General features: G+C 40.3%; 3 protein-coding genes across 4 annotated transcripts in view; 2 read left to right on the forward strand and 1 right to left on the reverse strand.

The window, feature by feature from the left end:
• The window catches only part of LOC140360830 (voltage-gated potassium channel subunit beta-2-like), a 46,269-nt gene extending 37,861 nt beyond the window's left edge, over window positions 1-8,408 (forward strand). For both annotated transcript variants that reach the window (XM_072446245.1, XM_072446244.1), the window contains exons 2-14: window positions 1,292-1,335; window positions 1,410-1,447; window positions 1,848-1,927; window positions 2,140-2,184; window positions 2,655-2,699; window positions 2,777-2,820; window positions 3,604-3,690; window positions 3,762-3,847; window positions 3,933-4,053; window positions 5,030-5,124; window positions 5,268-5,388; window positions 5,699-5,787; window positions 6,265-8,408. In XM_072446245.1, the coding sequence (XP_072302346.1) occupies window positions 1,292-1,335; window positions 1,410-1,447; window positions 1,848-1,927; window positions 2,140-2,184; window positions 2,655-2,699; window positions 2,777-2,820; window positions 3,604-3,690; window positions 3,762-3,847; window positions 3,933-4,053; window positions 5,030-5,124; window positions 5,268-5,388; window positions 5,699-5,787; window positions 6,265-6,354 (985 nt within the window). In that variant the 3' untranslated portion in view covers window positions 6,355-8,408. The remainder of the gene's footprint in view (window positions 1-1,291; window positions 1,336-1,409; window positions 1,448-1,847; window positions 1,928-2,139; window positions 2,185-2,654; window positions 2,700-2,776; window positions 2,821-3,603; window positions 3,691-3,761; window positions 3,848-3,932; window positions 4,054-5,029; window positions 5,125-5,267; window positions 5,389-5,698; window positions 5,788-6,264) is intronic.
• Window positions 8,409-11,017: 2,609 nt separating this feature from the next.
• On the reverse strand, window positions 11,018-14,052 carry LOC140360831 (sialidase-3-like). The gene is made up of 3 exons (XM_072446246.1): window positions 13,895-14,052; window positions 13,487-13,725; window positions 11,018-13,093 (listed from the first exon to the last, which is right to left on the reverse strand). Exons 2-3 carry the CDS (start codon window positions 13,709-13,711, stop codon window positions 12,077-12,079), a joined length of 1,242 nt encoding a protein of 413 aa, XP_072302347.1. The 5' UTR covers window positions 13,712-13,725; window positions 13,895-14,052; the 3' UTR covers window positions 11,018-12,076.
• Window positions 14,053-14,495: 443 nt separating this feature from the next.
• On the forward strand, window positions 14,496-22,155 carry xrra1 (X-ray radiation resistance associated 1). The gene is made up of 16 exons (XM_072445562.1): window positions 14,496-14,720; window positions 14,834-14,970; window positions 17,140-17,211; window positions 17,282-17,354; window positions 17,421-17,518; window positions 17,760-17,899; window positions 18,458-18,559; window positions 18,625-18,769; window positions 18,840-18,926; window positions 18,995-19,088; window positions 19,183-19,292; window positions 20,111-20,248; window positions 20,329-20,401; window positions 20,518-20,633; window positions 20,739-20,841; window positions 21,470-22,155. The coding sequence occupies exons 1-16, from the start codon at window positions 14,639-14,641 to the stop codon at window positions 21,670-21,672; spliced, it is 1,773 nt and encodes a 590-aa protein (XP_072301663.1). The 5' UTR covers window positions 14,496-14,638; the 3' UTR covers window positions 21,673-22,155.
• The last annotated feature ends 2,030 nt before the right edge of the window (window positions 22,156-24,185 follow it).

The following is a 24,185-nucleotide window of genomic DNA, read 5'->3' on the forward strand; positions in this document are numbered from 1 at the left end:
ACAATTGAATATATAAATGAGGCTTATTCATACAGTATGTTCAAAAACATCCACTAAGCCTTGCCCTTCAGTCGTTTTGTCATTTCCTGCCAATGTTCAATGTGAGGATCTTCTCTCCGTCACTGGCAGCGGCTCCACACCATACAAGGAATATTCTCAACAAACACATTTTATTCTGTGTCTAACGCCGCTGACCCTTTCACCTGTGTGCTATTTCCATTCTCCTTTTTAATGTAACAGCACAAACAATATGTGCTTCACGCCTACACAAGTGCATATGTGGGGGGGGGGGGGAACAATAAAACTCACAAACCTACACAAAACGGCCCGGGGCCAGTGGGACACAAATGCGTACTTATGCAGGAATCTATAAATAGCTTAAGGTCAGGTGTTAAAAATAGACTGGCGCAAATAAAAGCAGGGCTCATTGTGCTGCGTCTAAATGCTTTGACAGTCTGTCTCTGTGCATTGGGTTATTTGTGTTAGAGGCAGAGACAGGCAGAGAGCGCACAGGGGCTGAAAAGACCAGAGATGCTGCTCAGATCCAGCTGGCTCCTGGGTTAATTAGACTTGGGGCCACATCCCGCCCTGTTCCTGTGCTCCATGTATCTCTCGCACCACCTCCAGAATTCTGCTGTCCTCATAATCACATGTGGCACCAACTTTTTTTTTGAGTTTGCTCACAGTTTTGGCTCCAAAATGAGACTCCAGCCCAGGCCCTAGTCGCCTCTGGGTGTTTCCCCTGAACAAACGGTATCAGGCTGAACTGTTTACGCAGCAAGAGTAAAAAAGGTCAATTGCGCAGAAATAATTAGAGGCAGTGGTTTAACCGCAAGCAAGACTCAGGTTTTCTAGAGCAGAGTGGGGAAAGGTATTCGACATTTCAACGATTCAGTGGTGGAAGAACTCAATGTTGTTATGAGCAGCACGAGCAAAATAAAAAAGTAAAAGTTTAAGACGTAATTGACAATCTACATAAGTAAAAGTAATGCGATGACTTTGTTAAAGAATCGTTTAAATTGAAATACATTTTATGCAAAGATTTCTGTTTGCTCAAACCCTTTCGAAAGGGCGTGATGAAAATAATCTCTCAATCCAAGTCCAGTTCAAAAATGTAGTGGAGTAGAATGATTTAAATACAACTGTAGGTGTGTGTGTGTGTTTATATAGTATTGTTGCATTCATATTTCAAAGCTAGACCAGAATAGATTTATGCTATATTATATTATATTATATTATATTATAATAAAATGTTATAACCTTTGTGTACATTTTTGTTTCTCCTCGACAGGAACTTGGGGAAATCAGGTTTACGTGTTTCCTGTCTAGGATTAGGTAAATACACGTCCTTAAATTAAGTGATTATTTGTGTGTCCCTGTCTGACCTTGCTGTCCTCTGCCCTGAACAGGAACATGGGTGACATTTGGTTCACAAATCTCAGATGAGGTAAGAACTGAACGCATTCACTTTCAAGCGTAAATTATCTAAACCCTGTAATAATGTAAAACACAACTGTAAACGCCTTAAAACCAGACTCTGACATCACTTGTGTCACATGTATCTAATTTTTCCAACCCCTTTTATTATATTTATCATATTTTGTGATATTTTGAGGCTAATCCCAATGTTCCCAATGAAACAATATGTTCCACTTCACTTTCCCCTCCAGTTGCCTCTATTCTGAATGTTAAAATGTATTCCTAAGAAGCTGCATATTAGCCAAGTAGTCTTAAACAGTAGAAGTCAGGTGTTCACAGTATTATGCCTGATCAGTACTTTACTCTCCTAAGTGTCCTTCACAATGTCCTTGGACTAATTAGAGTGTGTTTTATTCTTGTGTGCTCAGATGGCAGAGAACCTGATGAACATCGCGTATGAGAACGGGGTGAATCTGTTCGACACAGCGGAAGTGTACGCGTCAGGAAGGTCAGCATCACTTCCTCCAACATCCAATTAAAACTTTTCTCTCCTCGTTCTGCACAGGAACTATTTTCAAACTAGCCACCAGACACATATTGTCTGAAGAAATCCCTGATTTAACTCAAATGAAAACCATGATTTTCTTTGCCACTTTGAATAAAACACTGAGTTGAAGATGGCATATAAAGATTTATTGTATGAATTTCTTTTCTCCACAGAGCGGAAATCACTTTAGGAAACATTATTAAGAAGAAGGGATGGCGGTAAGGTGTCAAACACTTACAATGTCAATTATTAATTATAAAAAGGAACTGGTTCAATGAAACTGTAGAAAATACATCATACATATTGTTTGATTATGTTAAATTGGGTTTAGTTACAAATTTGATGAAAAAGCATGTACACAAGGCAAGTTTATTTGTAGAGCACAACTTGTACACAAAGTAATTCAGCGTGCTTAACATAACAGGAAGTATTTGGAGTTACTTGATTTATTTATTGTGATTCAACGCCATGGCGTCCTGAGAAAACGCACCCGAAGCACCTACAGTATTCGCCAATTTGATGTTTTTTGTCCATGTGATGTTTCTGAACATGTGATCAATCAGACAACATATTTCAAAGGGGTCATTTCACTCCTGCGTTATGCCCTGACATTGAAACGCCTTGAATAAATAACTCAAGCAACTATGCTTGACTTTTTCTCATTGGTTTAATGTTGTGCCTTTAACAGACGTTCAAGTTTTGTCATCACAACTAAGATATACTGGGGAGGCCAGTGAGTATTCAAACTGTAGTGAATCAATGTGTTCTTTTATTGCCTCAATAATGTATGTGCGTGTGTTTTGTCCTCAGAGCGGAGACTGAGAGGGGCCTGTCCAGAAAGCACATTATTGAAGGTAGAGACTGATTTATATTCCATTGGATCAGTGCGGTTTCCTTTTACTTTCTATGGCTTTTACTCTTGGCTTATTAATGCAACACATGGTTTAAACTGGTCTAAAACTGTTACAATTAACAAATTAAAACTAAATAAATTGTCACACTACACACAAACAAACAAACAAACAAACAAACAAACAAACGATGTAACTAAACTCGGATGCGACCATATCACTAACTTCAACTAAACCAAAGTCAGTTCATACAATGTTGTTGTTTTTTCGAGTACTCACTCTGCAGTTTGAGAACCACTGCTGTGTAACTAAGTGTAATTGGTTTAAAGTCCTGCTCTATTGGTCCAAACTAAATGCATGAGGTCAGATGAGGAACCACGACTTTTCCTGCCCATTGAATCGGTGCCCGACCAAACGACTGCTGGTGATGTCTAAGAGGCTGATGGCATTGTGTACACTCATCTCTTTTAGTTTGCACAAAATGGATGGCCTTGAGCTGACCATTTAGTAATGTCTGACTGTTATTGCCATGTCTCTTTTGATGGAAGGCTGTTGCATAATGACTAAAGGAAATACAGTTTAATGTTACAAGGCTAGGTTCACTTCAGGCCATTTTCTAAATCCGAGTATTTTAGGAAGTTTGTATTTATGTATAATTAGTATTAGTATATATGTCGTATATGAAACAATACAAAAAATGATGTGACATGATGAAGAAGCTCATTTCTGTTTTATGTTCAGGAGCAATATATTGCTTTGTTTTTTAATATTCATTGTTACTTCCAGGTTTACGAGGATCCTTGTCTAGACTTCAACTAGATTATGTAGATATTGTTTTCGCCAACAGAAATGATGTTAACAGTCCAATGGAGGGTAAGTTCCTTGGCGTCATATGTGTGCATTGTTAAAAATAACCTTCTACATTCTTACATTGTCAATTGCAGAGATTGTGCGTGCCATGACATTCGTAATAAACCAGGGTATGGCCATGTACTGGGGCACCTCGCGCTGGAGTGCAATGGAAATCATGGTGAAGGCTCTTCTCTCAATATGAAAGCCCTTCTCGCCACAAGTGCAAATAAGAGGAGTGACATTTTGGATCTTTTTTACAACAGGAGGCGTACTCAGTAGCGCGGCAGTTCAACCTGATCCCACCAGTGTGTGAGCAGGCCGAGTACCACTACTTCCAGAGGGACAAAGTGGAGGTGCAACTGCCAGAGCTCTACCACAAAATAGGTGCAAAAACATTTGGCCCTCTGTAAATACATTATGATTGATTGCCAGGATTTTTATTAGACAGGGCATTTTAGCATGAAATGTGGATGAGAGAGAAGGGACATGCAGTAAACCAGTCACCTGGAGCCTGGCATGTGTGCTGCCGCCACTCGCCAGGGATTTGACAGGGAAAGATAAGATAAGATAAGATATTCCTTTATTGTCCCACATGGGGAAATTTCATCGGTGCAACGCAGATAGATACAGAGGTAGATACAGAAGAACAGATCACTTATAGGAAGTCTGAAAAACACTTTCAGTAGAAGATCTCCTATAAATAAATAAAAACTCCCATAGACAAATAAATAAATAAATACCATTGCATGTGATCCCGACAGTAATTGCACATGAATATGTGTCACGACAGCACATAGATTGCACATGAATTTCACAGTAATTGCACATGAATTGCACATGAATTCCAACAGCAATTGCACATATGACAGAATTGCACATCAGTATTAGGTTACAGACACTCTTCACTTTTGACCTGTAGATTAGGACATACATTTGAAGTCACACAAATACCTGATTATCTTTACTTTGTACTGCATTTATTATTTTCCCAACAAACATCTGTTGGTTTGGATTACAAAGTACATTATTGAACTGTTGTGTGAAATGTGAGTGGTTGGAGCCCAGCATAGCCTGGCTCAATTTGGTTTAAATGGTTAAGATTGATTAGGATTGATTTAGCTGGACAATAATGAGCACGAAATTAGTTCCCACTCAATCTTGCAGAGAAAATTAAATGGCTCTAAATCCATGATTAAGACGTGTTTTAAAACTATTTTTAGTATCAATAACAAACTTTCAATTTGTCCTGTTGAAAGTCTTGGTCCACTGCACTCCGCTCTGTCCAGAGCTTATCTTGGACACTGTGGTCTTGACTGGAGCACAGCTGGACTCAAAGGTTTCTCTTGGTTCTCTCTCTCAGGCGTGGGAGCAATGACCTGGTCCCCCTTGGCTTGTGGATTAATCACAGGGAAGTACAGTGATGGTGTGCCCGAGTGCTCCAGAGCAGCCATGAAGGTCAGTTTGATTTGCACCGCCTCTCCCTCTGGGGCCTCTCTCAGAGTAATTCTCCTCCCAAACGGCAGGGTGTTGAAGTTTGAGATCAGCACAGAACAACACTGTTGTCTTAATACATCTCTCTCCATTTACTCTCTCTGAAGGGCTACCAGTGGCTGAAGGAGAGGGTGAACAGCGAGGAGGGCAGGAGGCAGCTGGCTAAAGTGAAAGAGCTCCACCTACTGGCCGACCGCCTGGGCTGCACCGCTGCGCAGTTAGCCATTGGTATGACAGGACACAAATACACATACAAGAAATAAAAGTTCATTCAATAACAGACAGGTAATATTTGTTTGGTGGTCTTCTCTTAACTGCTTTGCAACACATCAACTCAATTATGCATCTGCTCAAATGTGGTCCAATACAAGAGAGCAACTGTTCACCTCAAGCTCAAAGTAGCACGGATTGGTTCATTCATTATTGTGTATGAATATGTAATAACTTCATGTAATAGGCCATTTATTGTTGAGCTGCATTTGTCAGACATTATTTTTTCGAAGACCTCATTCCAACAGTAGTTTATGATGTTTTCCAGCCTGGTGCTTGCGCAGTGAAGGAGTCAGCTCGGTGCTCCTGGGGGTCTCGACTGCTGACCAGCTTGTGGAGAACTTGGGCGCCATGCGGGTGAGTGTTGCTCATGTCTCCACTCACACAGCAGTAATTTAGTCTGACATGTGTTGCTTCATTAAAGCCCTGTGTGGGACTTGTCACAAGATACATCTATATCGTACTGCTTTAAGAAGAGCAACCAAGTGCCTTTGAAAATGAACCGTTTGGCATTTTGTTGCTTATATAACAAAGAAAATGCCTGCGTGGCTTTTAGAATCCAATCATTAGTGTAAATGTCTGTGTCTTTGTGAGTCTAAATTGAAGGGACAGTTGTGTTTCAACATTCATCTTATGTAACAAATTAGCATAGTTTTAATTGCATGAAATGTCAAACAACATTCATATCAAATGAACCATAGAGATAATCAAAATGTTCAGTTGTAGAACAGCAAGGAGACTATTGAATTTCATTTTGTAATTACATCTTCTTTTAATATTTACCATTCAGTACAGGCTACAATAAAAAAACATGTATTTATTTATCTTTTTCAGCTATTATCCCAAATGACCCCTCAGACCATCGCTGAGATTGACGCTTTGTTGGGCAACAAGCCACATTCGAAGAAGGAGTCCCGCGCTTGAACAAAACCAATCTGAGACTGGACAATTGGGAATCACTGCTTCTGCTCTATACTCAATGCATGTCCTCTGCAACATCATGCTTCCAGTATTGGTGCATAACCATTCTTTCCCAATACATTATAACCACTATAAATCAAGAAAATCTCCTTCAATCGTGAAAAAAATGTCATATAATGCTCCGTTACAAATAATTGTTTCTGGACAATGGGACGATACTGAGAAAAACACACCTGTGCTACATACTGTACATTCTACTACTGTACATTGTCCTCCAGTGAGCGGTGCTTTCATTGGACATGAGCCTCACCCTTCAGCCTGTTGTGATATGATGTTTAGTAGCCAGAAGAGGGTTGTCGTTGGTTACGTCTAGCCTAACATTTCCCATTATGTGCATGTGACTGGTCTGCCATGCTCACTGCTTCACAGGGTTGGGGACAATGGATTCATTGTGAGTTTGAGCTAAGAGCTAATCCAGTCTGGTATTGCCTCAAGAATCTGAATCAGAAAGGTTACATGCTTTTGAAAGACGGACAATTTATTTGTTATGAGCATGTGATGCTTATAGCTGTCGAGGTACAATGATCAATAACAACATTATGACCACAGTGAATGAAGATTACGACTTGTCTTGATGGTTACTCTGTTAGTTTGGAACATTTCCCAAAACTCTGTGTTCTCCCTCTGTCGTCCAGGTAGAGTCCAGAGCAAAAAGAAGGTTGAATTTTTAGAATATGTTTCGTCTCGTTTTGCCTGCCTCAGCATTTTGAGGTTTTGCCAAATCTCTCTCCTTGCTCTTCACCAGATTTTGAGCATTAAAATCCTGTCCAATTGGCCCTACTTTTAACTTTTGAGAAATGCACAGTGGTAAACTTGTGAAAGGTGTTACATTTTCTAGCATATATTTGCTAAGACTTGCTAAAAATACCAGATAGTATAAACTCAAATGATGTCATAATGTAATGCTTGATCAGTGTACCTTAAATCCTTGTGTGAATTATGTTACAATCAAAAACTGAAACTAGTATTAGTAAAGTCCCAACCCTGCCTTCACAGCAGTCTCTCGCCTCCTGTTTGTAAACTGTGCGCATGTCCCTTTAAGAGAGAATTGCCCAAACAGGGTTTTAATGTGGCATGGCTTTTATGGCTTATGTAGATTTGCAGTGCCCTTGTAAGCCATTTTTTACTCTCCTGAACAGTATTTTGATTGGTGTGGTTGGTAAAGGCGCCTCCAGACACTGCTCTGTGCATCAACCTTTGTATCTCTCTAAACTGTTACAAACGATGGCACTGACCTTGAATCTAACCCAGAAGGACTTTATGCAAAAGTAACAGAGCAGTGGATCTGGACACTGTGGAATTAGTTTTACAATAATTTATCAGAGCAAAATTGTGTCTTTTGGGGTAAAATAAAGCAAAGTATTAATATAATATAATTTTATTTATTTTATGATAAATAATCTATCCCTGTACATTTTGTCGCCGGTGTTACACTGATTTTATACGACGTTATTTTTGTTGAAGGTCTTTTCCTTTTCTAAATTGTCATGAAAACAGCTCTAACCCTCGTGGGACATGTTGAGAAATGAAATAGTTTATGTTAATGTGTAAATACCTGTGTGACGGTGAGAAGAAGAAGACATTTTACATAAATGGCGGACGTGGTTGGACTGATCTGGCAACATGCGGCCTCTCCCTGTGACTCTGTGACAACTGTAGCCAACATGTACATACAAACTTTCAATCAACTCTCAACATGTACTTTTGCCTGCATATTCTATATTTTACTGTACTGCAACTACCAGAAACCAAAAGAGAACAGCATCTCATACTGAATGTAATATGTGTGACTCAAACATATCTAACCTAAGAGGGAAAAGCTCCCCTTTTGACAAAATCCATTTTCCAGTTTGATTATTTTCACAAGGATCCACACCTGGGGTTTTCTCAAACTCTGCTCAACATTTTGAAGTGGAACAATGGTTGGCTTTTCCAATTTCATTTCATTATGAGTTATGATCATTATGAGCATTTGGAATAAACCTCTTTTAGTTTGCCATCATGATTCATTCCCATGATACATTGCTGCCTTTTGATCTGTGCACTTCATTGAACAGCATTGCCTTTGTGGACATTTGAATTAAGGCATTAGCTATTTCTGTCTGTGTCTTTGAGGGCATTTTAGGCATTCATTACATGACAGGAAACCAACTAGAAGAGAGTATGGGATGAGTTCTTACAAAAACATATAATTCATGAACGTATAACATTATTCCCCGAACGGAAAGCTTTTTGTATGTTTTTGTACAAGAGTTTCAACAGCTTTTGGATCTCAGCACGTTCTAAGAACTTTGAAGAGATTTGAAGTTCTAGAAGTAGTTGAAGATGCACACAGCACTAATCTGAATTTTAATGGAAGAACACATTTTCTTTCAGCCTTAGAAAAGAAGGCCTCTGACTTACAGTATTTCACACACTAAATATACAATAGTGCGGGGATTGGCGGTGGTGCAGTGTTCCTTCTCTGAACACGGGGAACAGAAAGCAGCACTACAGACTTTTAATAGGGAGTAAATGCATTTAGGGAGGCACTTGTGAATTATTAACAATTCAATGTGCTGCTGCGAGTCAAAACAAATTATGTACCCTCTTTGAGCACTACAATGCAATTAGATGCCACAAGAACCCTCACAATAAGAAAGAAGAGAAAAAGAGTATTGAGTCGGTTATGGACATAGACCATTTTTTGTGGCTCAATAATTGCTGATAACTTCCTCTCTGCGCCACAGTTTCTGGCAGCTCTGGGGTCAATCGAGAGGGGCAACAGTGGTGTCCGACTGTGTGGCGCAAAAAGAGCAAAGCTGGCAGGGAACACATCATCACTAATACCTTCAGTCCAGCACTAAACACCTGTGACGCACCGTCAGCTCCCACAGAGGACGTCCCCAATGTCATCCATCTCACAACAACAGAAAACACTGATTTCACTGAAAAACAGGAACAATAACCTGGGAAAATAAGAGCAAACCTGATGTTTTGTGTTTGATTTTCACAATATGCTACAATACAGTGTACAGTTAGGGGTGGACAATAATGACTAGAAGGAAAATGTCAATATGCCGATTATCTCAAGGACAGTATTCACACAGTATGAAGGCCATCCATCAGGAATGTTCTTTCAGCAGCCGTGTTAAAAGTGCATATGACAGCTTCACATCTTTGTCTATTACTTAGTTTGGTGGGAGAGTCCCTGTGGTAAATATTCATCATCATTTCCCATCAGCCAAGCAGCTTATATTATCATTAGTCACATCATAACTAGTGTGTAATTTATATTGGTTTTGGCCCTTGTTTACTGTATGGTTGCTAGGTAACAGTTGTGGAATTATGTCACATCTGCTGCACATGTCCAATCAGGAATTATAAACGTCACCAAAACTGTCAAACAGGGTAGAAATAGGCACATTTTTAGTCAAATCTGAAGTGAAATGAGTGCTCAAATCTAAAAAAGGCTTACTTTTTCTTTTCTTTTTTAAATAACAAAAATATACTCAATATTTTACTTTTGCATATCTCCAAAACAACTATTTCTGTATTTACAAAACTATAAAATTGATTTTGGCCATGGTACAAGCCCTGAAGACTAAGTCATGGAACTACAAATGAAAAATAGGCTTTTGGCTGAAATAACTACATTTAAAAAAAAAAACTAAATTAAGAATCCAGGACTTTTGAGCAGCTTAAACCCACATTGCTGTTTTAATTCAGGGGTAAATCCTACTACTTGATCTAAAGTAACCTGGCTTGACACCAACATGAACCATGCTCTTGTCCCATTCCTCCTGAAATGTAAGTCATTTAAAAATCTCAATAGAAATTAGCCGTGGGAAGGAGTCAAGCACAGCCAAATGCCGTAGTAAGTGAAGGTCGTTGATTTAAAAGGGTCATATGAAGTGAAAAGCTTACCAACATGCTCACAAACAGTATTGCTCGTCTACTTTGGACGGCTCCCCCTGGTCTTACATAATCCCTGCCGTCTGCACATCTGCTCGATCACATCCAAATCCCCACAGCTTTCTTTAAACTCATCAACATGTCTCCACACAAACAGCAGCTCTACAGCCGCACAGACAAAGCTACACTTGTCCTTTTAGTTCCGTTTCCTCACACACAAACACATGTGAACCTTCACTTAAATACCTTTGTGTTTTGTCAATTTAATTCTTGTTCTTTGCTACATATTTGAGTTAAATGTTAGAAGCCGAACATCCGTTTTGTGCATTTGCAAAAACAGTTATTTTCCCTATTTGACATGTTTAAACCTGCACAGTAAAACTTTTCTAGAGGGAGCACACTACCCGCTCGTCTCCATGGCGATGTTATTGCTTTACCTGAAATGTTCCACACTCAACATTAAACCTATCTTTATCTCCCTTGTATTTAAATCGATTACAGGCGTTTTTATTGCTAAAGTATTACCTTAAAACAGGTTATCACGGCAAAGCAATAGCATCGCCATGGAGACAAGCAGGTGGCAAACTCACCCACTGACAAGTTAAAGAAAAGTTAAGGAAAAAAGTATTTACTATTACTATATGTTTTTCCAAGTCTTCATTACTTTTGTCTGACCCTTTAAATGCTGTGAAACAACACTGCGCAGACAAAGTGGGCTCATCACATCATTTTATTTTCTACTAAAATACAGATTTCATGCAGATGTTGATACTTTGAACAGCAAACACATAATAAATCGATATGTAATTTTTTTATTTGACACTCCGTACAGTTTTACAAGTGCAAAGTCCTAGAGAGCTTATAAATGTGTTGTTTTTTTCACATGCATTTAGTGGACTGCTACCACAATTTAACCTGCCATAATATTGCACTTAAAAAACATCAATAAGTGACAAGGTCTAGCAATAAGTAAACCATGTGAATGCTATAGGAATGCCGTCAGAGCAACAGAAAATAAAACATTAACTATTCTCAATTTGATAGGTAGCAAAATATAGTGTATAAAACTATTATTTCAGGCTGTGGCACAAATTAAACTAAAGAGTGGAGTCAAAGGCATCGAGTTAATGTAAAGGTTATGTCGGGAGCGAACTCTCCTCAGTCTCCTTCACAAGGCAGGCTATGAATTCAAAATAAAAAGAGGTAGTAACATTTCCTCCACTGCTTGAATGGAAAGATGTAGAGTGAGATAAAACAGTAGTCAAATGTCTAATAATAGTACCACCGCATGCTAAAAAAGGACTCATCCGAACAGTTAAAAATAGTGTTTTCTTTGACACATTTTCACAGTTGCATATTGATACTAAGTTTTGTTTTTTTAACAAAGACAACATCGCACAACTCATGCATACAGACAGATGTATTGTGGAACATCACAGCACATTCACAGCCTATTGAGTGGTTTATTCGCTGACCTAAGAGAGTTAGCAGATTTGACTGGATCGTCACCGATGGCACACTTTAAATGGGTCAGTTCGTAGTTGCTCTGGTCTGGACATACATTTTTATGTTAGAAAGATCCTTCAGTGCTTATAAAATGACTTTGTCCTGGTACACTTCTGGTTTCTCCTTAATTAGCAACACATTTTTTAAGCCAGACTTTATCCGTCAGTTTATTAGCCAAGATTTAGGCAGATTTGTATTACACTTAGATTAACAATGGTACTTAAAGCCAAATACATGTGGAAAGATTGAGAATCCTATTTCTACCTCAGTCTATCTTTTTGTCCTTCTTGCTCCCTATCTGCATGACATCATTGAGCGTGAAAGTGACAAATGTGATATGTTCAAGTTCACTTTCTTTCCCACACTCCATCAGACCTGAGAATGTATCTTTATCCCCATTGTAGGCCAGGTCTGAGTATCCGCTCGGTCCACTGTGGATGATCTTAGGCTTGTCCCATCCAGACGAGTGCAGGGGCGAGCGGTTCAAATACACCCCCATGTCTCTCCTGCAGGACTTATGAGTCGGGTGCATGAAGAGGAGCCATGTTTGCGTGTCCGGGGACAGGAGGGACGTCCCGCAGGCTTTGCTTTCAGCGTCATCGTTCGGCACAAACTCCGGAGCGGGGAAGCCAATGACACTGCCCTGACAACCTGAGTGGGGCTCCACCAGCTCTTGGGCGACGTGCGGCTTGTCAAAAAACACACCACTGTTCTCACTGAGGGCCTCGCATCGGCGGCCCCCTCTTTTGCGCGTGCAGCGGGCATTGCAGTACAGGTGGCTCCTGCCTTCGTGGTCGATTATTTCGGCCATCTCGCATTCGCACGAGGGCTTGCTCAGCATCTTGCCCAGTCGCCACGTCTGGCCACAGTCCTCGCTGTAGATGGAGAGGGCGCGGGGCCGGACGGTGCCGGGAATGGGATACGAGAAGCACCTGTACGGGATGTAAAAGGCGTACGCTGGGATGATCAGTTTCCCGTTCTCCAGCTGGACGCCGTGGCCAGGGCCGACGGCGAACGTGGCCCATTTGTGGATCGTCTGCCCGATCACGCTCTCCGTCAGGTCCCGCACGTCGCTCCACGTTTGCCCATTGTCACTGCTGGTGACGTAACACAGTCGGGTTTTGTTCCTACCTGTGCAGATTTGCCACCGCTCTGTAATGCTTTCCAAGATGCAAATGAAAAACAAGAAGACCGTTTGACTGTTTTTCTCATACACGGGGCAGGGGTTCATTGTGCGGTAGTTGGGTAACGTGGCCGACTGCAGCTCCTGTCTCGACGACCACTAAAGAGAAAACAAGAAGATGACACAGTGACTGTTCAGTGTAATTATAGAGTAAGCCTGATGCCACTCCTGTGACGCTCCGTGCAATCAAAATATGTCATTCAGCACCAGAGCAATTTCAGTTTTCTGTTCGTCTTTATCACAGGCTGTTTTGACACAGTTACAGATAGTGACGAAGACAAACATATATTATCTTCATTTTGGATTATAATAACTGCATTCCAATTGATAAGACTTGCTGTAGAAATGCAAAGCAAAATCAAACCTTATGCTGTCACCTCTGAAGAGGCTCTTGTAATCTAGTGAAAAGTCCAAACTCATCCAAGACCAGGCCTCATTTAGCTCTGTTATTGTGAGTTTACAGGCGAGTTAAGTCAAACTCTTGCTTCTTACCTCGACAGATCCGTCCTCTTTCACGGTGCCTCTCCTCATCACGAGGATCTTGGCGTCGTGGTCGCAGGGAGAGGACCTCTGCTCAGCGAAGGCGAGGAAAGTCTGGACGTGCCGCAGGTAAATGAGAGAAGGGATCCGGTATGTGATGCCACCGGGCTCCTTCTCAAATAAAGTTGTTTTGACCGGTTCGTCCATGTTGCCACTTTTCGAGGCTCTGTTCCCCATGGTTGATTAGAGTCCTGCAAAACACAGGAAATAACGGAGAAAACAGACAGAGCTTGTGTCCTGTGCCCGGAAACATCTGTAGAGAGCCCAGCACAAGGAAGAAGAGTTCACACTTCAGCAGCTCCCGTCATGACATTCAGGCTGAGCTTCAAATGCGAACCGCGCCGCACAATAAACACTTACCTTCACAGGCCACTTGTTACGTCCTTTAGTACTGGCAAAAATGTCATGATAAGGACTCTTTCCTCAAAAAAGACAACAAATATGATGCCACCGACAATAATGCCGTGTGCTTTAATAAAACAAGGACGTCAATGAGTCGAAAAATACTCTCTCTTTCACTTCCGTGTTCTCTACTCTCTTTCACTTCCGTGTTCTCTAATAGAGAGATTAGCGTTATCAAAATTGATAATGAAAAATAAAAATAAATGACTGTCGCTACGAATAAGAGCCGTATTCAATTGTAATAGACATGATAAACTATACACACCTTATAAAGGAGAAGAAAAATATATATTTGTGGAAATCATCACTGCGGCGATAATCTCTCCCTCCTTGTACGCATGCGCACTGCTCAACTCTGACCGTAGATACAAAGAGGTTCCGTTAAATATACATTTAAATATACCTTTCCGATTCAAAATCGTGGTGGAATTTATTTTATAACAACTTAATAATTTCAAAATAGTTTTAAAAACGAATGATTGCGACAGACACTAGTTTAGAATCCGTTTGGTCAAAACTAAACTGTCTTGGTTTTACTTTTGATCTTGGTATTATCAGTGGAGTTCTAGCGCCTCCTAGTGGACCGGATGCTCCACTCATATTGTGTTGCTAGGAGACAGGACTCTCTTAACCCCCTTGACTCCAGCAGTGGATGCACTTTTTAAATGTTTTTATTTTATCTCCAGTTTAACTGAAACACAAATGAAAATGACTCCGTTATTTGATCACGTGCAGACTTTGAGCCACACTCTCTGTTTTCCATCTTCTCCCACTCGACGACCAGGTAAAGACAGCAAGTGAAGCAGGCTGCTAAAGTTAGCATGGAGCTATGAGCTGTGATGCATAATATTACAACATACTTACTTTTTTTTATAGATATAAACCTTTCCTTTTCAGGTGTTGGACACTGGCTTGTTGCGTACAGAAGAGCAGAGGAGACTCACTATAGAAACGTGTACAGAAGAGTGAAAGAAACATACAAGAGCCTGGACTGTGGAGTTTCTGGATGTAGGACTTTAAATAAAGACTTACTGGTAAGTCTTCTTCTTTTTCTGTGGTGTTTTATCTTCTTCTTTGATGTTTTACATTACCGCCACCTATTGTTGTTGTATGTCTTCTGTAGCTGTACGTCTTCTGTAGTCGTACGTCTTCTGTAGCCGTACGTCTTCTGTAGTCGTACGTCTTCTGTAGCTGTATGTCTTCTGTAGTCGTACGTCTTCTGTAGTCGTACGTCTTCTGTAGCTGTACGTCTTCTGTAGCTGTACGTCTTCTGTAGTCTTACGTCTTCTGTAGCTGTACGTCTTCTGTAGTCGTACGTCTTCTGTAGTCGTACGTCTTCTGTAGCCGTACGTCTTCTGTAGTCGTACGTCTTCTGTAGCTGTACGTCTTCTGTAGCTGTACGTCTTCTGTAGTCTTACGTCTTCTGTAGCTGTACGTCTTCTGTAGTCGTACGTCTTCTGTAGCTGTACGTCTTCTGTAGTCGTACGTCTTCTGTAGGTGTTCGTCTTCTGTAGTTGTACGTCTTCTGTAGTCGTACGTCTTCTGTAGCCGTACGTCTTCTGTAGTCGTACGTCTTCTGTAGCTGTATGTCTTCTGTAGTCGTACGTCTTCTGTAGCTGCATGTCTTCTGTAGTCGTACGTCTTCTGTAGCTGTACGTCTTCTGTAGCTGTACGTCTTCTGTAGTCTTACGTCTTCTGTAGCTGTACGTCTTCTGTAGTCGTACGTCTTCTGTAGTCGTACGTCTTCTGTAGCTGTACGTCTTCTGTAGTCGTACGTCTTCTGTAGTCGTACGTCTTCTGTAGTCGTACGTCTTCTGTAGCCGTACGTCTTCTGTAGCTGTACGTCTTCTGTAGTTGTACGTCTTCTGTAGTCGCACGTCTTCTGTAGTTGTACGTCTTCTGTAGTCGCACGTCTTCTGTAGCTGTACGTCTTCTGTAGTCGTACGTCTTCTGTAGTTGTACGTCTTCTGTAGTTGTACGTCTTCTGTAGTCGCACGTCTTCTGTAGTTGTACGTCTTCTGTAGTCGCACGTCTTCTGTAGCTGTACGTCTTCTGTAGTCGTACGTCTTCTGTAGTTGTACGTCTTCTGTAGTTGTATGTCTTCTGTAGTCGCATGTCTTCTGTAGTCGCACGTCTTCTGTAGTCGCATGTCTTCTGTAGTTGCATGTCTTCTGTAGTCGCACATCTTCTGTAGTCGCACGTCTTCTGTAGCTGTACGTCTTCTGTAGTTGTACGTCTTCTGTAGTCGCACGTCTTCTGTAGCTGTACGTCTTCTGTAGTCGCACATCTTCTGTAGTCGCACGTCTTCTGTAGCTGTACGTCTTCTGTAGTCGTACGTCTTCTGTAGTCTTACGTCTTCTGTAGTCGCACATCTTCTGTAGTCGCATGTCTTCTGTAGCTGTACGTCTTCTGTAGTCGCACGTCTTCTGTAGTCGCACGTCTTCTGTAGTTGTACGTCTTCTGTAGTCGCACGTCTTCTGTAGTCGCACGTCTTCTGTAGTCGCACGTCTTCTGTAGTTGTACGTCTTCTGTAGTCGCACGTCTTCTGTAGTCGCACGTCTTCTGTAGTTGTACGTCTTCTGTAGTCGCACGTCTTCTGTAGTCGCACGTCTTCTGTAGTCGCACGTCTTCTGTAGTTGTACGTCTTCTGTAGTCGCACGTCTTCTGTAGTCGCACGTCTTCTGTAGTCGTACGTCTTCTGTAGCTGTACGTCATCTGTAGTCGCACGTCTTCTGTAGTCGCACGTCTTCTGTAGTTGTACGTCTTCTGTAGTCGCACGTCTTCTGTAGTCGCACGTCTTCTGTAGTCGCACGTCTTCTGTAGTCGCACGTCTTCTTTAGTTGTAGACTGTCTGCAGTGCTGACTTCTTCAGTGTTTTTCTCTGGTGTTTTGGTTGGTATACAAGTGTTACATTACCACTATCTAACCCTAACTCCATTTCTTTATTCTGATTACTCTGATTCTCCAAATGGAAACTTCCTTTACTCTCACTCCCATTTAGCGCCTTTAGCGTGTTTTCTATTTCTGCCCATCATTTACTTCATGAAAATTGACTTTTTTTGTCAATTTGTTGTCTCACCATTTAAACTTTCATCTGGAAACAACAACAATCTTTCCAACAATGCAACCGAACAAATTTCAAATTGATATCTCTAAATTTGCACAACTACAAACCCTCTCAGCAGACACTCTTTGTGTTGCAGCTCAGACGTCACTGTGTGGATGAGCCTTTTGAGCTGAGCGCTGTGAGCATCACTGAGCAGAACTTACATGATGTTTGTTTGATTTACTACACACTCTAGACATCTCACAAACAGCAAGACTAAACCAATGTCTCTTTTTCAGGTGAATGACAAAGATTTACATTTGTTCAACAACGTCATTCAGATCGACGCATCACTAAACGCCCTGTGCTTAGGTGAGTCTTTCCCGTTATACAACACACATTATACCTTAAACTCACAACCAAATGCTGTGTTTTTAGGTCATTTCAAGAGTTTTGTGTCTCTGCGAGAGCTCAACCTGTCTCTGAATAAACTGCAGGACGTTGCTTTTGATCCGACAGACTTTCCACACTTGGAGGTACAAGACAGCATCCGGATGAGCTAATATTGGGGACGTTATCACAATAAACACACACGTTAAACATGCAGCATCAGGCCAAAATGTGCTGTTTCTGTGTCAGAGGCATGTCGTGGGCAGAGTTGGCCACACGAGGGCGCTGCAGCAGCCCTAAAGCTCTGCACTCTTTCTTTGAGTCTTGTTCTTGGCAGGATGGAAACAGATAAGCTCCTTCCTCTGAAATATGTGCTTGAACGTGCAGGTTTTGGACTTGTCCTACAACAGTTTATCCACAGATGCTTTCGCCGCTCTTGGGCGATTGTCGCGGCTCAGAGTCCTTCATCTGACTGAAAACCAGCTCCACGCTCTTCCTCTGAGCTCCTCCAACCACGACACGTCTCAGTCAGTAACTTGTTTTATTAAATGCTCTGTTCATAATGACACAACTTTATTGATTTTATTCTTTGTAATTGAAGCTGGAGTTACAGCACAGCAATGGTGGAAAGTAAAATAAGTCAAAAATAAAGTTGCTCAGAGTATTTTTACCACATTTTTAACAGGATTAAAATGTTAAAAGTACAATTGATATTGTTTGAGCAGATATTTTCATCAGATGCATGGAGAAAGCTTGTGTACAGGTTTTGAGTTCAAGCCCAAGCTTCAAGCAAACAAAATATCTGCATAAAAATCACCAGAAAGAATATTTAAATGGTACAAAAATCAATCACAATTCAAGTACCACATTAACGCATTAACATTTCTCAAAATCTTCATGAAATACATTTACGTTTTTACTCCGAAAGCACATTTTTAAACATGTACTTCAATACTTTTACCCAAACAGATTTTTTCATGTGATACTTTTACTTTTACTTGAGTATTCCCTTTTGCTCCTGTATCTGTTCTTTCCCACCAGCGCGACACGGCCGAGAGTAAAGAGTATGGTGCATCTTTGTCCAGGCAAACCTCAAACGGAGACACGTTTAGAAGCCTTGAAGTCCTGACACTCGATGACAACAAACTGTCTTCTGACGTCTTCAATGGCCTGACCAAACTGAAGAGGTAGAACCGAGCCACTGCTTCCGTTAGACAACAGGATTTTAATGCTGTTAAATTCACTATTGCAGATTGAAGTACTTAAACCTTAAAGGGAATCTGGTGTCTGAGGTCCCATTGTTGGAGCTCCTGGACCATTTAAAAACACAACACACTTCAACTGAGCAAAACGAAGCAGATGGAAATATCAGTGATAATTTAGTGACGCTTATGCAGGTAATAATAATAATGATAATAATAATACAACGTGTTTTATTGTAGATGATTGTGGTTTGTGTTGCTGCAGTTTCTTCAGCAGAAAGACTGGGACGACTACAAAGAGGCCACTTTTCCTTTCCCAGAACTGCACTTTCTTAATTTGTCGTGCAACAAGGTGAGCGTGCGGAATACAGTGTGAATGGGTTTTCCACGTCGTGCGATCCCAACAGTTGTGTCTGATAGATCGCCGAGGAGGAGGCGCTGTTAGCTGTGGCTCTGTTCCCAGCGCTGAGTGAAATCGATATCAGCTCCAACCCCCTGACCACACGCAGAAGCGGTGATTCTCTGTCCCTTCTCCTGTCAAAAGTGTCTTGTTTTGTCCAGAAAAGTGGGATTTAGAGTGGCACGTTTTTGTCTCTGTTTGGACTCAGGCGATCCACCGCTGCTGACGCACTACCTCCAGGACAAACTGGGTGTGAGAGTAAAGAGAAAAACTGAACAGGAAGTCAAGAACTTAAGAAAAGTCGAGCCGAAATGGAAGGTTTGATACTTTCTTTTGTGAAGTCTGATATTACGCCATTAGGATTCCTCAGCAGAATTAGACTTGTTGAATTATTCTACTTGTCACAATATCACATTTTTGGGATTGTGCAAATTACGTAAGTGGTGGAAAGCAACAAAGTACAGAAGTACATATAAAAGTGTCTTGACTTCAGTATGTTTTACAGTGGATACTTTTGACTTCCTTAGGTTGAGAGCAGGACTGGGTCTGTTAAGTACAAGTACAAGTTTAGGGTTTGAGGGATTCTTTTCTTGTAGCACATTCACGGTGGCATCTTTCCTAAAGGATTTCAGGGAAAGAGCAGGTTTTGAGCAAACAATAATCATGAATCTAGCCATTTTATTTAATTAAGTTATCAAGAATGAACCAAAGATCAAAAATGAGCTAAAGATCACAACATTTGATGCTTTAATAGTTCTCAAGATCTGTGTGAAATACATAAAAAAATGTCTTTAAACCTTTTTTTTTTTTTTAAATGTGTTTTTTTTGCCACTCTACCTTTACTGAAATAACAAAATTGAGTACTTTTTTCACCACTGACATATTCACCGTGACCAAAATACAGTGAAATCACAAATTCACTTTCTTTCACTCACACAAATGTCAGTGAGTCGCTTTATGAAATCAAACGTTCTGAATTATAAAGTAAAATGAATGTGACTTGAGCATATGAAAAAGTATTTTAAGTTTACTTTCTGGTGCACTGACTGAATAAAAGATGAGTTTCTACGATTGCATTTTGGACTTGACTTAGTCCTCTTTTATCCAAACACATCTGCACATCTTCTGTTTTCCAGGCATGCGAAGTGTTCCCAAACGTAACAAAAAAGACCCCGGAGCTTCGCGCGCACGTCGAAACCAAGAGGGAAACGACCACGCAGCTTCCTCAAGACACAGAACACAAAACACAACAACCGCCCTTCTTTGTCACCGAGGTAAACGCACTACAGCTTATGCTCGTGTAGATGTGTCTGTGTCGTCAGGAGTCGTGGTGACTGTTCAGTTTGTCGTTCAGGCAGAAGATGATTCGGAGTCTGCAGAAAACCCGGTGGACTTCACGTCACGCGTCACACCGCTCGAGCCCATCGGTGAGAACCCTGACTTCCTCCACCAAAATACTGGACATTATTTAATTGTGGAAATGTCTCGGGCCCAAAGTGAATAGCCTTTTTTCTCTCCTCTCCACTCTTTCTTTTTTCGACAGGGATCCAGACAGCTGTCCGAATGCTGGAGCACACGCTGAAGAATCTCAATGTTTATAGAGCCTCCAAACCCAAACTTGATAGCATCCAGACGTCCTACAGAGAGAGAGAGAAAAGGGTGCGGGGCTTTTCTGCGCGCGCTGCACCGTCCCAACTGCGTCACACAGGGAACACGCTCATGTTTCGATTCGATCATTTAAAAAAAACATGTTTTCCTTCACAGATTAAGGCGCTCCCACCTCCGCCGCTCAAGCAACAAAGTGAACAGCTCGACCGAATGATTGAGGAAATGAAAGTGAATAGGACAGTGAGAGAAGTTCCTTTAAGTACGCACATCGTTCTGTTTAATCAGAAATGCTGCTTTGGCTTAGGCTTTGGGGGAATAGATCAGTTTGTATGTTTCTGATTGTGTGGGCGGCTGCTTAAAGTGCTTCTCACGGGTAAAAGCTGTTGAAAAATGTAACTTTTGTTTTGTCAGATTCAGTCATCGTCAATTTTAGTACCTTTTTAGTCCATATTTAAGCCAATTTAAAAGCCTTTTGATCGAGCAGAGCATCTGATTTGAAGGCGCACTATGTAACTTTTCTGGTGGGCGGGCGGGGCCTGCCGCTTGCTTGTCGCCATGGAGATGTGATGGCGTTGTCTGAAACGTTCCACAGTATGGCATTTAATACATCTCTCATTCATTCAGTCGCAGGTTTGTGCAGCTAAAAGACACATTGAAACACATGCTGCTCGGAGATAAAAGGGTTTAATGCCTTTCCGTGGAAAGTTCCAGGCAAATAACAACAATAAAGTTACATAGTTCACATTTGATATATGTCGCATTTCAAAGTCTATTCAAACCGATTTGTGAAATGTAGAAGACAAAGCAGCATAAAACCTAAAACTCTGTCATGAATATTTGTGTTATTAATTGTCAAACTTGTAACGTGACTCTGTTCTCACTCGCAGCCAAAATCCTTAAAGGAGAAGACGGCAGCAAACGGGACCATAAAGAAGCCGTGTCTCTGCTGAAGGACATGAAGGCCAAGTACGAGATGGTCCACGGGAAAACAATGGAACAAGCCGCGAGTCTTGGATCGGCCCAAACCAGGCCCAGCGACAGCGTAAACACCAACAAAGCAGCTCGCGAGGGGATTCTGCGAGTCGCATAGTTTTGTTTGCACGTCGCCCATTTGCTCGATTTGAGACATTATGAACAATGCATTTTTGTGGTTTTGACCATGTGGGATCTGACTAATAAGCAGTTTCATATGTGAGTAATCCCTGCGTTTATGGAGAGAATGATTCAAAAATGACATTGATTTTGCCTCAAGTGAGAAAATGGACCTTTTAAATGAGCAAAATCAAAAGGGGAAAATTCCAGAATGGAAAAAAAATGACCATATTATAGAAAAAAAATGAACTGACTGACTAACTGATTAAAACAAATGCCTAGAGTTAAAATCTTTATAATAAAACGGTTTGCCTTTCCTTTTTTTTGCTTGCCTTTCCTTTAAAAAAAAAAAAAAAAAATGTTATGGCCTCAAAATTGTATTTGAGTGTCACTAAATGCATGATTTGTGGTAAGTGTGTGATATATCTGTAAAAAATGAAAATGAAAAACCACTGCCGGGTCAACATGCCTGAGATTATTTGTCCAGTAAAACCTTAAAAAATGCAAAGTGTCTATTATTTGAGTGTCTCTTATCACATAAACAAGTGCAGTCAAATATAAATAAGTCTTTAAACTTGGCTCTGATCTCACTCACCTTTGTCTGAGTGGTTTTCATTTGCCAATATTTTGTGATATTCTGAGGTGAATCACAGTTTGTCCGGAAATCACTTCATGATCCAATCTGGAATTTACAATGTTTTTGTTTACAAACCTTTAAAGGCTCAATAGAATATGCTAATATTCTGAAAAGTACTTCAATTATCCATCAGTTCATAGTTTCATATCATTACATTTCTTTTTGCCTTTTTCGAGTTCTCATCATGTTATCACCTTTTTACTTCTAGGAAAGGCTCAGATTAAATCTGTCTGATACTGTGAATCACGCCACAAAGACCTGAAATATTCCCTGACAGTTACATACAGGATCAAAGAAAATCATTTGCATTTATTTTAATTTGTTAAAATCCATAAAATATTGTTTTCCACAGCCAAATAATAGCTTCGACCCATACTTTTATTATGAGCTAACTGTTAATATTTTCTTGTAATTTTATTATTATTTTCATATGTTTTTATTTCATTTCCCAGTAGCTGCAGATGTGGAATGCACTTTGGCTCCAGGGGCAGTAAATCAATAGACTTTCCTTCTTCTCGCCTGCAGAGTTGCGTCTGAAGAAGAGGTAGAGACACTAAAGCATCAAAACAACTGACGTAAGTGTTAACCTCAAACTGAGAACGTGATGGTCATTTTCTGCACACAGAGGCCCAACTGACTCACAATAGAGCTCTGAAATAAAAGAACCGATTCAGAACATTTCTCAAGTAAAAATACCTCATCAAAAATCTACCAATAAAGGTAAAAGGTACCAATAAAGTAAAACAGTAAAAGATTAAAGCATTAAATATGAAAGCATTAAACGTTGATATTGATGATGAATTGTGCTATTTTAGGTCAAAAGAATCAACTAAATAAATCACTTAATTCATCTAATCATAAAAGTTTTTTTATAAGAGCTTTTCTATTAAGAGTGTTTTTTCCTTAAAGCTTTCTATAAGTTATCTGTCCTTTTACTTCTGTACCTAAATCTCCCCATTGTGTGGACAAATAAAGGCTTAATTTAATCATTTCTATGTATATATTTTGGTCAAAACGATGTATTTAGCACATCTTTAGCCAGTCCATCAAACGCCATGGAAAAGTAATTAACTTTTCATTCCAGCTCAAAAATGTAGTGAAGTAGAAAGTACTGATGCCTGCTCTCAAATGTAGTGAAGTAAATGAACAAGTCATGTCACGGCAAGAAGATGGATAGATATATGAAAAAGTGCCAGTAAACCTAAAATGTTACTGAAGTAGTGCAAACCTTTACTTTTATACTTTGTTACTTTCCATCACTGTTTCTAACACAGTAGAATGTAACTACAAACATGATGTAAATATCAACTTAAACTGGCTCTAATTTACCCCATTTACTCTGAGGGATAAATTCTTTATTTTTATTTATTTATTCATTTATTTATTTTATTTGTTTTATTTGTTTTTTTTGTTTGTTGTTTTTTTTTAACTTCCTATATGTTATCTGTTCTTTTCCTCTGTATCTATCTGCGTTGGAACAATGAAATTTCCCCATGTGTGGACAATAAAGGATTATCTTATCTTATCTTATATATTCTTTATCCAACCAGATTACTGAGATGAAATGTATATGTAGATTTGTCATATTTGTCAGCCTGTAGTGCTCTGCAGTTGTACATACTGTATTCATCTTTGACTCACTCATTGAACAGAATCAGTGAGAATTTACACAACGTATGACTCTATGTGGAACAGAACGGACCATTAACGACATAGAAAGGTGCAATATACTCTGATGATGCTCACACCTTTAAACCCCACTGTCACCACACTCTTTGCCTTCATTCGTGAAAACCACCAAATAAGCACAAAACATTCATACATCATCTTTTTCATGACTCTTTATTGGACGGTTGTTATTTTGGCATTAACTC

Source organism: Eucyclogobius newberryi, unplaced genomic scaffold (assembly GCF_026437365.1).
Source record: "Eucyclogobius newberryi isolate DKJ021-1_F unplaced genomic scaffold, fEucNew1.0.hap1 SCAF_15, whole genome shotgun sequence".
Classification (NCBI taxonomy): Eukaryota; Metazoa; Chordata; class Actinopteri; order Gobiiformes; family Gobiidae; genus Eucyclogobius; species Eucyclogobius newberryi.